The sequence below is a fragment of the Schistocerca piceifrons genome, chromosome X (genome assembly GCF_021461385.2).
Source record: "Schistocerca piceifrons isolate TAMUIC-IGC-003096 chromosome X, iqSchPice1.1, whole genome shotgun sequence".
NCBI classification, from domain to species: domain Eukaryota; kingdom Metazoa; phylum Arthropoda; class Insecta; order Orthoptera; family Acrididae; genus Schistocerca; species Schistocerca piceifrons.
Window position 1 is genome coordinate 119875818 of NC_060149.1, and position 18653 is coordinate 119894470.

Sequence of the window (18653 nt, forward strand, 5' to 3'; positions counted from 1 at the left end):
GACGATCGGCCACATAGTGGGTGACCAGACGCAAATGCTTCTGCTGCTCGAACGGTTCAGTTAGAAATGGAGATTTTAGCGGGTTCATCTCCGCATGGCGAAGTCACCGCTCGTGAAGTCGCAAGTCGCACTGGCATTCCACGCGTTATCGTTTGACGAGCACTAAGATGTACCCTCCTGTGCTATCCGTACAAAATCCAGCGTCATTACGCACTCTTAACCACCAGTTTTGAGACACAGAGATAATTTGTGGTGTGGGCACTTAGAAAAATGGGGCAAAATGAAGATTGGTCATCTAACGTGTTGTGGCCCGTCGAAGCCCGTTTCACACTCTGAGAGTCTGTCAACACCCACAACTGCAGAATTTGGGCTACCGAAAATCATAGAACTGTCGCGGAAATCCAATAGTATGACGAGAAAGACACGGTCAATGCAAGTTAGCCAATTGTTTCGTTGCTGTCTTCCTGTGCCCTCTGTCCCAGTTTCCGGATGTCTGTTCCATATTTTGTGATGTTTCGTCATTACAAACTGGAAATCATAACGTTATTTTGTAAGAAAATGCTGTTGAAATGATCTTGGAAGCTCTCTGTCCCTCGTATATCTGCTGACTCACCAGACATTTACAATTTTTACATGTTGTTTCACTTGCGCACTGTCGCAAACATGATGATCAGTACATATAGAAACTAGTTATTATAACAAAAATATTTTCACCGAGTAGCTTATGGAGTTCTCAAAATGATATTCCTTAAATTTGTGAAAACTGCTGAACACTGTTCATACAAGATGTTTTGCATTATCTGGAGAATACTTTCAGACTCCAATAACCGACAGAACCACTCATTTCATTTGTGTGAATAATTAGTGTGGCGATTCAGACCGACTTTCGCAGGAACTTCATTCAACTGAAGGATCTGCCTATTTCAGAGAATTTTGAGTTTTGTGTGATATATACTATTTAGACATTGATGAGACAAGTGCTGCAAAATGCAATAACACTACATTTTTGTGCCGAAATAACTTCTCACTACTTAAGCGTAGTACATCTGAAGAAGTAAGTAGTTTATGATGAGATGGAACCAACAAAATGCGAAAACACTGGAAGGCCGTAAACGATCCTTAACCGTTCAACTGGATTTAGCCCTTGCGAAACTAATCGTCTGCCTCTTGATATTATCCAAAATGGACGCGATACGATAACGACTACACTGGCGTGCAAAACTTAACGACGAAAGTAACTTTCGCATTATGTATCACTGCCAAGAAATACAGCTCGATGAAACTTGGACCATACATACAAAGAAATACTACAGTATAGTACGGAGGGTAACTGAAGAAATATGCAATGAGACGAACGGAAAAACACTTTTATTCAAAGATAATAATTACACTGAAGTCACTGTAATTCGTGATGGTCCCCCGTATGTAACAACCGCCGGGACATGGTTCTTAATATGGTGTGCGAGTAGTAAAACAAGGGAGGCTCCACCCCACTCTCCATTTTTGCCAAATTTATTCAAGATGGCGGATCGAAGATGGTAGCAATAGATATGGCAACATCGCTATGACGTCATGGTGCAAAGTTCAAATTTTGGCAGGAAAATAGGTCAATTGGGCTACCTCCACTAACCTAACCATCTCCCCTCTCCCTCCTCTCCTCCCTCCCCTCCGCCAGAAAATGGCGGGAAGTTCCAATTCTAGCAGGACAATGCAACACACCACAGATACCTACACTAACCCAAGAAAATGGTGGGAAAATAGCTCACTTGGTCTACCTCCACTAACCTAAGTCATCCGACCGCCACCTCTTCCTAGGTTTTGGCAGGAAAAGGACTCAGCCTGTGCTGGATAGGATGGACATAAGTCTTTATTTTGCATGCAGAGTTTATTTAAACAATTTGAGGCAGTAGATCCATCCAGTTTGTTCACCATGAGGTCTGGAGTCCACCTGACCTTGTACACAGTACTGCCACCAGAGGGCGCCATTGTCCCTCCCATGAAGTAATGCAAGACGACGGTCTGGAGGGGAAAAATTGTAGGAAAAGGACTCATTCTGTTCTGGGCTGCTGGAGAGATGAAGGAGTGTACTTTATTTATTTTTGGAACAATTTATTTAGATACGAATTTCATATAGTTTATTTATTACACTGATACAAAACACTCCCCCTGACATGCTTGAGGTCACAGTAAATAGTCTGCAGACCTACAAACTGCTCGTAAATAATGCAGTACACTGATGTGCATCCCAGGAGAACACTATCAATACTCCCAGCGCAGACACTTGTCATATTGGATCTTCTCAAACTTCCACAGAGTAGACACACGACACACGCGGTCCCGAAGGCAGCTCAACACAAACTGGGTATTAGCTCAGTATTCACCCGTCCAAGGGGAGACACGAGACAAATCGACATAAGCCATAAGCTTTCTCGAACTCTCTGAACTGATGTACAAAGAATGGGCAAGCCCCATCTCGGAACAAAGGCGTTAGTGTTTCTTGCTCCGACCTGTTTGCTTGCTGCTACGCTTTCTACAGCCATCTCCAGACTCACAAGAATACTACGAACCAGACACACATTTATCAGTGTAGCTACATATAAATATTAGGATTGCTGCCATAGTCTGACACCAAGCAATGTACTGGATATGTCTCCTCTTTACGACCATGGTTCTGGAACGAATCTCAGTATCTATAGTGCGCATAATTTTCCATGTAAAAAAAAAAAAAAAAAAAAAACTTTCATTCCCCTTATGGCTATCGATGTGCTGAATCTCACCTCCCTCACGATAGGACACGCAGTAGCGTCCACCAGACACTCGTACATGTACTGCGAAGACTATTGTACAAAGGCTAGGTTGGTTCCCCTAGGCACAAAGGCGTCACTGCTTCTGGACCTGACCTATTTTCTTGCTTGCTTGCTTTCTACACACATCTCCAAACTCTGGGATTGCAAGAACACATGTATTTTCATGTGGTTTGCCAGAATATCATGGCATTTTCGCGATACTTCTTGATATCAAGCACATAGCAGTATCCTACCGATCGCTCGTGCAACATGATTCCGAAGATAGAGGATGGAAATTATTTCTCTACAAACCCGAAACCTTAGCGAGGTGGAGCGTGCTGTAAACCATAGAGTAACTAGAAATTTATCCTGTCTGCCAAGACCTTTACGTGGAACCTCGAAAAAAGTAGAGGAAACTGATATTTCCACTCGTGAATACCAATGTCGGTGATATAACAGATTCCATATCATCCTTATAATTTACAAACTCAGCTAAGGTGTTTGTCACGTCTACAGAAACAGCAAATGTGCCTTGCATTCGTCTTTCACCTGCTAGATGCGCATAGCACAATCGATGTTCTCTCAACTAAATAAAGATGGGAAATGCGAAGAAGCAGTCCATTGAGCAATTTACATGGGAGGGAATAATGGTCCCGTGCAGACACATGTCCATATTGAATCTTCTCAAATTTCCACGTGACCACGAAAGCTGTCCAACACACACTACGTATTATTTCGGTATTCGGCCGTCTAGAGGACGGCATGGTTAAATCAGCTACATTCCTGCATCCCAACAGGCCTTTCCATTTGGACGGCTCCTGGCGTTAATGGGAAACATGAATCATTCCCGCCACAGATCACCACCGGCGCGCCATGCAGCCCGAGACAGAATTGTCCTAGGAAATCGGTCACGTATGTATTTGATCGCTATACTTACAATTAAATGTTACCATTGCGGTCTCTTTTGAACGACATTCGACAATGAGCGATGTATCAGAAATACACCCTGCTGATGGCTGCAGCCCTGGAACTATTTCCCTTTTCTATCACAGTATTCCATGTCAAATCCACACCATCCTTGTGACCAGACATAGACATTCCCTTTGCACATGTAGGAACACGCACACACATACTTTATAAGCCTGATGCTCATGGCGAACTTATCACGCATCCCCTACTGCTAAGTATAATGCTTCGCCAATAACTGATTGCTGACAATACGAAATAATACTGAGAGAAAATCAGCGATGGGTGGACATGTCTCATAAGTTTTTCATGCGAGTGGTATCACTGTTAGAAAGAGAGGCGTAATCGTCTTACAACCCGCCAGATGTTAAAAGACCCGATCGCAACAACTACTGTATGTTACAATTACAAATGGTCTTGGTTCTACAGGTGCACACAAGTATCCATGTTAAAAGTTATACTAGCTTTATAAATCGAGGTATGACATTACCTCTGAATGAAGCGTTTTTTTCCAGACAAATACCGTGACAGTGAATATAGACGGTGATCGCCGGAGTGTATAGTATCAGACCAAAAGTGCAGTTACATGTCGCCGACAGTGCGAGCTGATAATAAAATTATCGAATTTAGAAAGTGATTCGGCTAAGGAACGTGGTACGAAACCGGTATTTGCAACTCCCTCACGCCGCCGCCGCTAGGTATTTCTCCAGTATTTGTAATGCATTCTGTCTCGATGTCATGTCAGAGGTTCGGTGCTATATCGACTGAGTTATAGGTGATGGTTGACTGAGAAGGATCACAAACAGTAGATGGTGTGCTGACTGAGGTAGTAAGAAATGTACACTAGCTTTTCAGATCTCTAGTGTTACGCTATCCGCTAAAAATACTGTCTGGGATTTGGAATCGAGTCTCTCCATTCAACCACATATGTGCGTTGGATCCTATGGAGATGTCCTTTAATGATTACAGCCAGTAGTGAATCATATTTCTGGCACTCTCATATCTCGAAAAGAGTCACCTTTCTCGAACCTACCTGCTACAGTAAAATTCCAACACCGTTTTAGGTAGTCCCTCGGGACCCATTCACGTCTAACACCCCAACACGCTAGCTTTGTTATTCTGTACCATCCGATAGAGAAAAATTACAAACTATAAAAGCTCCACTAACTTCATCTGATAGAGAACTCGATAACATTTTTATCGCATCTCTCTCCTCCCATACATCGAAAACAAATACGGTCTGCATGCCGACATTGAGCACATGTGATGATCCTATTCAATATACAGCTATTGATCCATTGCACAGATCAGTATAAGGGTGCTTCGCCTGTACTGTAGGAGGATGAGCGTATCCAAAAAACTATACTATAAGTCGAAGAGATCCTTCTCGTGACCCTGTGTCATTGTTTGAAACATCGTTTTTTGTGCTGTAACTCGCTTTGTACACTGCCATACATTTTGTTTTTTCAGTCACGACTTCGAGGTCTTTGTCAGGTTCTAAACTGACATTAACACGTTTTGATCCATTGCTTCTCACAGAAAGCTAGACGTCACATGGTATAAGTCATGTTGTTACTGCTGCTACCATAACACACCACACACACTGGATGATTTTAAATAAAAGACAGTTACAAAGTAAGGTAACTGGAAGGGTTTGACGGCGTTGTGAGAGATTCCAAACTGCTGTCCGAAGGTGATTGACATCCTCTACATTTAAACTCATCTGTCACAGTAACGGAAGAGCTGATGGCTCTGCGTTCCGTTTCGACTGATTCCTCATATTGAAGACATGTACCCGATCACTGTTTCGGTGCTAGCGACCCCCAGAAGGTGTTGCCTCTCCACTAAAACTCAATCTCCAACTCAAACAAGCGATGCCAGTCAATCATTATGTGGTAACCAACAGCGTACCAGTGGACAGATGGGATAGAAAAGACACCATCGTTGTACTGAAATAATAAGCATTACAGTTGATAGTGCAAACAATTCTAGCAATTTTACAGTAGTTTCAATATCAACCAATGATGCGACAGCATGTTTCCCAATTTCAGTATCGTAGCTAAACCGTCCCTTCTCTATTTTGCCAGTATCATTACGAATGTAGATAGATGACTGTGCAATACGTCCATTCGGTGTTAATTCTCGAACATATACATCATTAAAGTATACCGGACAGCGCTCTACATATTTCTAGCACCTCAAGCATAGTGCTTAATTTTCAATCTATCTCTAAGTGGATGGGAGAGACAGAGCATTCTCGCAGTCTGAGGATAAAATTAGAGACTGAAAGACCCACTCGCACTGTCTTTGACCAACGCACCCTGCAGCACCGTTACCGATTTAATCTACAGCCGATCAGAAATAGACCACTACATTCCACGTCCCGTGAATGAATGGATCTTGCCGAGTCCTCGCCGATCCAAGGTCAAATGGTTCAAATGGCTCTGAGCACTATGGGACTTAAGAGCTAAGGTCATCACTCCCCTAGAACTTAGAACTACTTAAACCTAACTAACCTAAGGACATCACACACATCCATGCCCGAGGTAGGATTCGAACCTGCGACCGTAGCGGTCGCGCGGTTCCAGACTGTAGCGCCTAGAACCGCTCGGCCACTCCGTCCGGCGCCCACCCAAGTGCACAAGATTTCTTCAGGCGCGCCCATGTCCAGGAGGTTAGCACTCCTTATCGATGTATAGCGTAACAGATTTGAAAGTGTTGTGATGTAATAACAGACGGTTAAGAAGAACAAGAAACAGAACATCAAAACGGTCACGTTCGACAATGCTGGATGTACTCTCATATGGTGAGAAGTGGGAACACGCAATGCACCCAGGAACGTACTGTAACAGCTCTTTCTATGTTTGGTCCAAAGTTTCATTGAGCTATGTTACTTAGCAGTGACACATCATGTGAAAGCTACTTTCATTCTTAAGTTTTGCACAACAGTATAGATGAGTCTCATATCGTGAGATGTTCATGGAGCCATTCTGTCATAATTAGTTAGTAATAAGGTCAATCCCCCCCCCCCCCTCCCCCATGAACCATGGACCTTGCCGTTGGTGGGGAGGCTTGCGTGCCTCAGCGATACAGATAGCCGTACCGTAGGTGCAACCACAACGGAGGGGTATCTGTTGAAAGGCCAGACAAACGTGTGGTTCCTGAAGAGGGGCAGCAGCCTTTTCAGTAGTTACAAGGGCAACAGTCTGGATGATTGACTGATCTGGCCTTGTAACAATAACCAAAACGGCCTTGCTGTGCTGGTACTGCGAACGGCTGAAAGCAAGGGGAAACTACGGCCGTAATTTTTCCCGAGGGCATGCAGCTTTACTGTATGGTTAAATGATGATGGCGTCCTCTTGGGTAATATATTCCGGAGGTAAAATAGTCCCCCATTCGGATCTCCGGGCGGGGACTACTCAAGAGGATGTCGTTATCAGGAGAAAGAAAACTGGCGTTCTACGGATCGGAGCGTGGAATGTCAGATCCCTTAATCAGGCAGGTAGGTTAGAAAATTTAAAAAGAAAAAATGGATAGGTTAAAGTTAGGTATAGTGGGAATTAGTGAAGTTCGGTGGCAGGGGGAACAAGACTTCTGGTCAGGTGACTACAGGGTTATAAACACAAAATCAAATAGGGGTCATGCAGCAGTAGGTTTAATAATGAATAGGAAAATAGGAATGCGGGTAAGCTACTACAAACACCATAGTGAACACATTATTGTGGCCAAGATAGATACGAAGCCCACGCCTACTACAGTAGTACAAGTTTATATGCCAACTAGCTCTGCAGATGACGAAGAAATTGAAGAAGTGTATTATGAAATAAAAGAAATTATTCAGATAGTGAAGGATGACGAAAATTTAATAGTCATGGGTGACTGGAATTCGGTACTAGGAAAAGGGAGAGAAGGAAACGTAGTAGGTGAATATGGATTGGGGCTAAGGAATTAAAGATGAAGCCGCCTGGTAGAATTTTCCACAGAGCAAAACTTAATCATAGCTAACACTTGGTTCAAAAATCATAAAAGAAGGCTGTATACATGGAAGAAGCCTGGAGATACTGACAGGTTTCAGATAGATTATCTAATGGTGAGACAGAGATTTAGGAACCAGGTTTTAAATTGTAAAACATTTCCAGGGGCAGATGTGAACTCTGACCACAATCTATTGGTTATGACCTGTAGATTACAACTGAAGAAACTGCAAAAAGGTGAGAATTTAAGGAGATGGGACCTGGATAAACTAAAAGTACCAGAGGTTGTACAGAGTTTCAGGGAGAGCATAAGGGAACAATTGACAGGAATGGGGGAAAGAAATACAGTAGAAGAAGAATGGGTAGCTTTGAGGGATGAAGTAGTGAAGGCAGCAGAGGATCAAGTAGGTAAAAAGACAAGGGCTAGTAGAAATCCTTGGGTAACAGAAGAAATATTGAATTTAATTGATGAAAGGAGAAAATATAAAAATGCAGTAAATGAAGCAGGCAAAAAGGAATACAAACGTCTCAAAAATGAGATCGACAGGAAGTGCAAAATCGCTAAGCAGAGATGGCTAGAGGACAAATGTAAGGATGTAGAGGCTTATGTCACTAGGGGTAAGATACATACTGCCTACAGGAAGATTAAAGAGACCTTTGGAGATAAGAGAACCACTTGCATGAACATCAAGAGCTCAGATGGAAACGCAGTTCTAAGCAAAGAAGGGAAAGCAGAAAGGTGGAAGGAGTATATAGAAGGTCTATACAAGGGCGATGTACTTGAGGACAATATTATGGAAATGAAAGAGGATGTAGATGAAGATGAAATTGGAGATACGATACTGCGTGAAGAGTTTGACAGAGCACTGAAAGACCTGAGTCGAAACAAGGCCCCCGGAGTAGACAACATTCCATTGGAACTACTGACGGCCTTGGGAGAGCCAGTCCTGACAAAATTCTACCATCTGGTGAGCAAGATGTATGAAACAGGCAAAATACCCTCAGACTTCAAGAAGAATATAATAATTCCAATCCCAAAGAAAGCAGGTGTTGACAGATGTGAAAATTACTGAACTATCAGTTTAATAAGTCACTGCTGCAAAATACTAACGCGAATTCTTTACAGACGAATGGAAAAACTAGTAGAAGCCGACCTCAGGGAAGATCAGTTTGGATTCCGTAGAAATGTTGGAACACGTGAGGCAATACTGACCCTACGACTCATCTTAGAAGCTAGATTAAAGAAGGGCAAACCTACATTTCTAGCATTTGTAGACTTAGAGAAAGCTTTTGACAATGTTGACTGGAATACTCTCTTTCACATTCTGAAGGTGGCAGGGGTAAAATACAGGGAGCGAAAGGCTATTTACAATTTGTACAGAAACCAGATGACAGTTATAAGAATCGATGGGCATGAATGGGAAGCAGTGGTTGGGAAGGAGTGAGACAGGGCTGTAGCCTCTCCCCGACGTTATTCAATCTGTATATTGAGCAAGCAGTGAAGGAAACAAAAGAAAAATTCGGAGTAGGTATTAAAATCCATGGAGAAGAAATAATAACTTCGCCGATGACATTGTAATTCTGTCAGTGACGGCAAAGGACTTGGAAGAGCAGTTGAACGGAATGGATAGTGTCTTGAAAGGGGGCTATAAAATGAACATCAACAAAAGCAAAACGAGGACAATGGAATGTAGTCGAATTAAGTCGGGTGATGCTGAGGGAATTAGATTAGGAAATGAGACACTTAAAGTAGTAAAGGAGTTTTGCTATTTGGTGAGCAAAATAACTGATGATGGTCGAAGTAGAGAGGATATAAAATGTAGACTGGCAATGGCAAGGAAAGCGTTTCTGAAGAAGAGAAATTTGTTAACATCGAGTATAGGTTTAAATGTCAGGATGTCATTTCTGAAAGTATTTGTATGGAGTGTAGCCATGTATGGGAGTGAAACATGTACGATAAGTAGTTTGGACAAGAAGAGAATAGAAGCTTTTGAAATGTGGTCCTACAGAAGGATGCTGAAGATTAGATGGGTAGATCACATAACTAATGAGGAAGTATTGAACAGGATTGGGGAGAAGAGAAGTCTGTGGCACAACTTGACTAGAAGAAGGGATCGGTCGGTAGGACATGTTCTGAGGGATCAAGGGATCACCAATTTGGTACTGGAGGGCAGCGTGGAGGGTAAAAATCGTAGAGGGAGACTAAGAGATGAATACACTAAACAGATTCAGAAGGATGTAGGTTGCGGTAGGTACTGGGAGATGAAGAGGCTTGCACAGGATAGAGTAGCGTGGAGAGCTGCATCAAACCAGTCTCAGGACTGAAGACCACAACAACAACAACAAGGTCAATTGTCTGCCTAAATGTGCAGAACTGTCATGGGATGGTTTAGGCGAACAAACAAGTGCACTTGGTAGGTCAGCAGGGTCCTGTATCTTACGCTTATTGGGGCTGATGGCAAAATCAACATCGATCGAAATCCATCACAAGGCAGACGGCGAATGAGCAAAACCCCACTGACAGTCTCAGGAGTTGGTTGGCGTAACTTTCCCTGCCAAATGGGGTGACCTTTGCCTTTTTCGTGGCACTTTCGCTAGGACTCTTCCACACCATGCCTTGGAATGGTGGATGCAGGTCTGATTCCCGGTGACAAGCCGAGTGAAATGCAGATCTCCCTCTCTCTGATGAATTTCCAGAAAAATTCTGGCCGAATCCATCCCATGCTGCTTGTGGATCTCACTCAGCAAACGTGGCATCCATCTTGCATTGATTTTGCAGTGGTGCAGATGGTCTGTCAGAGTCTTTGCGATGGCTGAGTGTCAAATTGCAGCCCCAGAAGGTAGCCGCTTTAGGATGATGTAAACGGCAGCGCGACGCTATTCCTCCACAATACTGCAAGTGCAATAATGGCATCATCGCACGTCACTACAGTAAGCCTCCCTGTGCACTGTTTGTCATGCACATCTTCATGCCTCCCACAAGCTGTACACGCCAACGTCGAACCATTTTAATGCTCAAACAGCCGTCCTCGTAGACAGAGGTTGACTTCCGATGGATATCGACAGCGGATAGTTGTTCTCCTGCGAAAAAAATGAACGACAGAGGGCAACTCACAAGTGAACACACTTCGTAGTGGTAACGCTACGCTAGCTGGCAGCGTACTGGGAAGAAACTATGGTATGCATCGCAAGCTGGTGTGAGCACCTTGTATGCGGTTTATTTTACAGACACAACACTGTTTCCCAGAACCCTTCTAACATATATAAGTCTTCCATTCGTCTTCCCTAAAACTGACTTTATGTAGTCTTTCCATTTCATATTACTTGGTAGTATTAACCCTAAATAATTGCGCGATGTGACGTGCTCAAGATATCCACCACTAATCATGTAATCAGATACTATACGGTTCTTTCTCTTTGTTATAGGCACTATTTTACATACATCTACGTCTAAAGAGAGCTGCCATTCATTACAGAAAGCGGATATTTTGTCCAAGTCCTTATGTAATTCCTTACCATCATCCAAAGACGATAGTTCCCAGTGCTCAATTGCATCGCCAGTGAACAATCTTTTACCGTTACGCTGCTGACAATATCTGAAAAGTAATTCATGTATACTGAAAATATGAGAGATCCTTTCAAGCTTCCCTGGTGAACACCCAACGTTACTTTCCTTTCTGTGGAACATTCATTGTCCAATATAACGTACTACGTGGTATCAGTCAAACATTGCTCGAGTCAGTCACATATTTGCGACGGTGCTCCGTATGGTTTCATCTCGTTAGTAGTTGTCGAAGTAAAGAAGATCCCTTAATCGTTATAATTTTCAGTTTTGAAACTATTCAATTGTGCCTGTGATATTTTACCTCTACATTAAGTGCTGTATGTGATATGAATCTCCTGTTTGTGTGTCTAAGCGCTCATATTTTCTTGATTTCATCTTACTTTAATTCAAAATATACAGGATTGAATTTCTTAAAATTTACAGGCACTTTTTATGGTTTTTGTTTCAGGTGGACACTACGTTTGGCGAGTAGCCTTAAAAAACGATTTATTAATTCGCTGACTATAAACAACCAGAGGACTTAAGAATTCTAATAACTACTGCTTGCCCGTATCGTCTGAGACTCGACAAAGAAGTAACAACATTGTGAATAACGATTTAATTCTGCTATGTGGATTGAAGTAAGTAGTGTCAGACAGAATTCACTATATCCGAACAAAATTCTGTACTGCATCTTTCTCTATTACGAAATTTTGAAATATTTCTAATTTTTCTGCTGCAGAAAAATCTTTAATTGGCTATGGGTCTGTGGGAAAAGTTGACGACGCTGTTTGGAAAAAAGAAAGAGGTGAATGTTCTCGTCGTTGGACTGAACAATAGCGGCAAGTCAACTGTAATCAACCATTTCAAGAATGAAGAAGACAGGGCCATGGAAATTGTACCGACAGTGGGATTCAACATAGAGAAATTTCAAAGTATGTGTTTTTGAGTTAGTTTGACACAGAAAATAAATGTTTCTAATTCTTTTGTCAGAATACACTAACAAGTTGAGAATAACGTGGTTCTTTTGTTTACGAGTTGTGTAAATTTGGCGTTTATAATGGGATAAATAATTTAACGTTGCGAGATAAGTGATACCTGATTACCATCATCTGTAAACTACATGATATTACAACCGGTTAATTTGTCGATGTGTTGATGATTTCCACGACATTAAAAAACACAGCACTGCCTTAAGGTACATTCTGGGTAATTAGATTCAACACAGATTTTATTTGCAACTCCGATTACTCACACTCAACTGGTAGAAGTCAAAAATTTGTAGAAAAAGAGCATATTTTGATTTTGAGATCGTCAAGTTTTTCAGTCACACGCCAGTTAAAAGTGTGAGAAGCCACAGATCCATGTTTTAGCACGTATGTTTCGAATTGTGGGGAATGCTGATGTGTGTTTCCTAAGGGACCAAACTGCATCGGTTCCTAGACTTACACACCACTTAAACTACTTTATGCTAAGAACAACACACACACCCATGCCCAAGGGAGGACTCGAAACTACGGTGGGAGGGCCCGCGCAATCCATGTCATGGCGCCTCTAACCACGCGGCCACTCCGTTCGGCGGAAAACACATTTGTGACTAGGTCTCCCTGTCAGCTAACAGAAGATCTACAGAATATCAAATAGATAAAATGACAAGGCCTAGTAAAAATTCTTGGAAAACACAAGAGATACTTCATTTAATTAATGAAAGGAGAAAATATTAAAAATGCGCCAAATGAAAAAATGAAAGGGAATAGAAGCATTTAAAAAGCAAAAATGTAAGGAAACAGAAGCATATTTCAGTAGGGGAAAAGAAGATACTGCCTACAGGAAAATTAAAGGAGCCTTTGGGGAAAAGAAAAGAAGCTGTATGAATATCAAGAGCTCAGATGGGAAGCCAGTAATAACAAAAGAAGGGAAAGCTGAAAGGTGGAAGGAGTGCATAGAGGGCCTATGCAAGGGAAATAAACTAGATGGTAAGATTATAGAAAGGGAAGTGAACATAGATGAAGATAAGATGGGAGATATGATACTGCGAGAAGTATTTAATAGAGCACTGAAAGATCTACACTCATGCTCATAAATTAAGGATAATGCTGATACGTGGTGAAACAACACTCCGGTGGGCGGTTTGCGAGTTTAAATCACCTCAGGGTATGACCATGCGGTACATTTGACCTGCGGTCGTTGCGCGGTGGCGCTGGCAGCAATTCACATATGCAGAGGTGTGTTGGTGCATGTCAGATTACGGTGCAGCGAGTAAGTGTGCAGACGTTTTCAGACGTGCTAATGGTGACTGTGTGTTGAAAATGGCTTAAGGAACACATATTGATGACGTTATGAGGGGTAGAATACTAGGGCGACTGGAGGCTGGTCAAACACAGCAGGTCGTAGCACAGGCCCTCCGTGTGCCACAAAGTGTGATCTCAAGATTATGGCAACGATTCCAGTAGACAGGAAACGTGTCCAGGCGCTACAGTACTGCACGTCCACAGTGTACAACACCATAAGAAGACCGATACCTCACCATCAGTGCCCGCAGACGGCCACGGAGTACTGCAGGTAGCCTTGCTCGGAACCTTACCGCAGCCACTCGAACAGTTGTCTCCAGACACACAGTCTACAGACAACTAACAGACATGGTTTATTCGCCCAGAGACCTGCAAGGTGCAGTCCATTGACCACTGGTCACAGCAGGGCCCGTAAAGCCTGGTGTCAAGAACACAGTACAGGGTCATTGGAACAGTGGTCCCAGGTTATGTTCACGGACGAGTCCAGGTATAGTATGAACAGTGATTCTCACCGGGTTTTCATCTGGCGTGAACCAGGAACCAGATACCCCAACCCCTTAATGTCCTTGAAAGGGACTTATATGGAGGTCGTCGTTTGATGGTGTGGGATGGGATTATGATTGGTGCACGTACACCCCTGCATGTCTTTGACAGAGGAACTGTAACAGGTCAGGTGTATCAGGACGTCATTTCGCACCAGTATGTGCGCCTTTTTAGGGGTGCAGTGGATCCCACCTACGTCCTGAAGGATGATAACGCACGGCCCCACCGAGCTGCCATCGTGGAGGAGTATCTTGAAACAGAAGATATCAGGCGAATGGAATGGCCTGCCTGTTCTCCAGACCTAAACCCCATCGAGCACGTCTGGGATGCTCTCGGTCGACGTATAGCTGCACGTCTTCAAACCCTTACGACACTTCAGGAGCTTCGACAGGCACTGGTGCAAGAATGGGAGGCTATACCCCAGCAGCGGCTCGACCACCTGATCCAGAGTATGCCAACCCGTTGTGCGGCCTGTGTACGTGTGAATGGTGATCATATCCCATACTGATGTCGGGGAACATGCGCAGGAAACAGTGGCGTTTTGTAGCACATGTGTTTCGGGGCGGTTTTCTCAGCTTATCACCAATACTGTGGACTCACAGATCTGTGTCGTGTGTGTTCCCTATGAGCCTCTGCTATTAGTGTCAGCTTTGTGTAGTGCCACGTTGTGTGGCGCCACATTCTGCAATTATACTTAATTTATGAGCATGAGTGTAAGTCGAAACAAGGCCCCGGGAGAGGACGATATTCCGTCAGAACTACTGATAGCCTTGCTGACAGTTGCTGAAAGGTGAAAAATTACCGAACTATCAGTTTAATAAGACATGGTTGCAAAATACTATGACGAATTGTTATCAGAAGAATTGAAAAATTGATAGAAGATTGAATTAAAGAGAAATGTAAATATACGAGAAGCAATTCTGACGCTACGACTTGCATTAGAAGATAGGTTAAGGAAAGGCAAACCTACGTTTATAGCATTTGCAGACTTACAAAAAGTTTTTGACAATATTGACTGGAATACTGTCTTCGAAATTTTGAAGACAGCAGGGGCAAAATACAGGGAGCGAAAATCTATTTGCAACTTATACAGAAACCAGACGGCTGTTGTAAGAGCCGACGGGCTTTGAAAGGGAAGCAATGGTTGGGAACCGAGTGAGACTGGGTTGTAGCCTAGCCCAGATGTTATTCAATTTGTGCATTGAACAAGCAGTAAATGAAGCAAAAGAAAAATTTGGAGTAGGAATTAAATTTCAGGGAGAAGAAATAAAAACTAAGGTCTGCCGATGACAATGTAATTTCGTCAGAGAGAGCGAAGGACATGGAAGAGCAGTTGATCGGAATGAACATTGTCTTGAAAGGAGGATATAAGATGAAAATCAACAAAAGCAGAACAAGCATAAGGTGAATTAAATAAAGTGAAGCTGAGAGTATTAGATTAGGAAACGAGACATTTAAAGCAGTAAATGTGTTTTGTTATTTGGAAAGCAAAATAAGTGACAATGGCCGACGTAGAGAGGATATAAAAAGTAGACTGTCAATGGCCAGAAAAGCATTTCTGAATAAGAGAAATTTGTTAACATTGAATGTAGGTTTAAGCGTTAAGAAGTCTTTTCTGAAAGTATTTGTCTGGAGTGTAGCCATGTATGAAAGTGAAACATGGACGATAAACAGTTTGGAGCCGGCCGGTGTGGCCGTGCGGTTATAGGCGCTTCAGTCTGGAACCGCGTGACCTTTACGGTCGCAGGTTCGAATCCTGCCTCGAGCATGGATCTGTGTGATGTCGTTAGGTTTAAGTAGTTGTAAGTTCTAAGGGACTGATGACCACAGATGTTAAGTCCCATAGTACTCAGAGCCTCAGAGTCGAACAGTTTAGACAAAAAGAGAAAAATAGCTTTCGGAATGTGGTGCTACAGAAGAATGTTGAAGATTAGACGGGTCGATCACGGAACCAATGAAGAGGTACCGAATAGAATTGGGGAGACAAGAAATTTGTGGCACAACTTGACCAAAAGATAGGAAAAGTTGATAGGACACATTCTAAGACGTCAAAGGATCACCAATTTAGCATGGTGGGAAGCGTGGAGGGTAAAATTGTAGAGGAAGGCCAAGAGATGAATACAGTAAACATAGTCAGAAGGATATAGGTTGCAGTAGTTACTCAGATATGAAGAGACTCGCGCAGGATAGAGTAGCATGGAGAGCCGCATCAGACCAGTCTTCGGGCTGAAGACCACAACAACAACAAACGAAATATGTTAAGTTAGTAGTGTCCGCTTTGAAACAAGGATCCATTTGAGTCCACACTCGACTAAAATCGTTCCTTCCAGTGTCCAAATAATTTCCGCATTGTGGGTCCTGTGAGGCTGGATAGGGGCTGACTCTTATTTACCTTCCATCGAGCGTAAGAATATCTGTAATAAACTTAGAGTCCAATCTCACTAAGTTAACTGTTTTCATTAAACTTCTCACAGCATAAGAACACTGTTCGCGTACTAATCCATCATGACAAATACACTACTGGCCGTTAAAATTGCTACACCAAGAAGAAATGCAGATGATAAACGGGTATTCAAATAGCTCTGAGCACTATGGGACTTAACATCACAGGTCATCAGTCCCCTAGAACTTAGAACTACTTAAACCTAACTAACCTAAGGACATCACACACATCCACGCCCGAGGCAGGATTCGAACCTGTGACCGTAGCGGTCGCGCGGTTCCAGACTGAAACGGGTATTCATTGGACAAATATATTATACTAGAACTGACATGTGATTACATTTTCACGCAATTTGGGTGCATAGATCCTGAGAAATCAGTATCCAGAACAACCACCTCTGGCCGTAATAACGGCCTTGATACGCCTGGGCATTCAGTCAAACAGAGCTTGCTTGGATGGCGTGTACAGATACAGCTGCCCATGCAGCTTCAACACGATACGACAGTTCATCAAGAGTAGTGACCGGCATATTGTGACGAGCCAGTTGTTCGGCCGCCATTCACCATACGTTTTCAGTTGGTGAGAGATCTGGAGAATGTGCTGGTCAGGGCAGCAGCCGCACATTTTCTGTATCCAGAAACATACGGTCGTGCATTGTCCTGTTGAAATGTAGCGTTTCGCAGGGATCGAATGAAGGGTAGAGCCACGGGCCGTAACACATCTGAAATGTAACGTCCACTGTTCAAAGTGCCGTCAGTGTGAACAAGAGGTGACCGAGACGGATAACCAATGGCACCCCATACCATCACGCCGGGTGATACGCCAGTATGGCGATGACGAATACACGCTTCCAATGTGCGTTCACCGCGATGTCGCCAAACACGGATGCGATGAACATGATGCTGTAAACAGAACCTGGATTCATACGAAAAAATGAAGTTTTGCCATTCGCGCACCCAGGTTCGTTGTTGAGTACACCATCGCAGGCGCTCCTGTCTGTGATGCAGCGTCAAGGGTAACTGCAGCCATGGTCTCCGAGCTGATAGTCCATACTGCTGCAAACGTCGTCGAACTGATCGTGCAGATGGTTGTTGTCTTGCAAACGTCCCCATCTGTTGACTCAGGGATCGAGACGTGGCTGCACGATCCGTTACAGCCATGTGGATAAGATGCCTATCATCTCGACTGCTAGTGATACGAGGCCGTTGGGATCCAGCACGGCGTTCCGTATTACCCTCCTGAACCCACCGATTCCATATTCTGCTAACAGTCATTGGATCTCGACCAACGCTAGCAGAAATGTTGTCATACGATAAACCGCAATCGCGATAGGCTACAATCCGACCTTTATCAAAGTCGGAAACGTGATGGTACGCATTTCTTCTCCTTACACGAGGCATCACAACAACGTTTCACCAGGCAACGCCTGTCAACTGCTGTTTGTGTATGAGAAGTCGGTTGGAAACTTTCCTCGTGTCAGCACGTTGTAGGTGTCGCCACCGGCGCCAACCTTGTGTGAATTCTCTGAAAACGTAATCATATGCATATCACAGCATCTTCTTCTTGTCGATTAAATTTCGCGTCTGTAGCACGTCATCTTCATGGTGTAGCAATTTTAATGGCCAGTAGTGTAGTTCCTTAGTATTGTGAGCAATCGCATTTCTTTATCGTCAGAGTATAAGTACACGCTATCTGATCAAAAATATCGGGACACCCCTATATAATGCGGAACTGACCTCACATATTACGAGAGGCGTACCCGCCAGTATAAAAGGAAGAAGGGGGTATGATGCTGTCAGTAGAGAAGCATTAAGCACTAGAATCGGTCAGTCAAGAGAGCTCAGAGACTTCGAACTTTGACCAGTCATTGAGTTTCACCTGAGTAAGAAATCCATGAGGGACATTTCAACCCTTCTAATGCTGCCAAAGTCGAGTTTGGAGATGTGACTGTTAAGTGAAAACGCAAAGGAACAACCACAGCTAGATCAAGACCAGGTAGACCTAATGCACTGACGGACAGCAACCGTCGAGCACTGGGGAGAGTGGTTATAAAAAGTCGTATGAAATAAGCGCTAGGAATCGTTCTGAGCACCATCGTGCTAGCTA

The 18653-nt window shown here is 43.3% G+C and overlaps 1 protein-coding gene across 1 annotated transcript in view; it reads left to right on the forward strand.

Annotated features, from left to right (window-relative positions):
• LOC124723078 (ADP-ribosylation factor-like protein 6) overlaps nucleotides 1–18653 on the forward strand; it is an 85826-nt gene that overhangs the window by 57473 nt on the left and 9700 nt on the right. The window contains exons 2-3 of the mRNA XM_047248254.1: nucleotides 11740–11911; nucleotides 12013–12205. Coding sequence (XP_047104210.1) covers nucleotides 12031–12205 — 175 coding nt within the window. The 5' untranslated portion in view covers nucleotides 11740–11911; nucleotides 12013–12030. The remainder of the gene's footprint in view (nucleotides 1–11739; nucleotides 11912–12012; nucleotides 12206–18653) is intronic.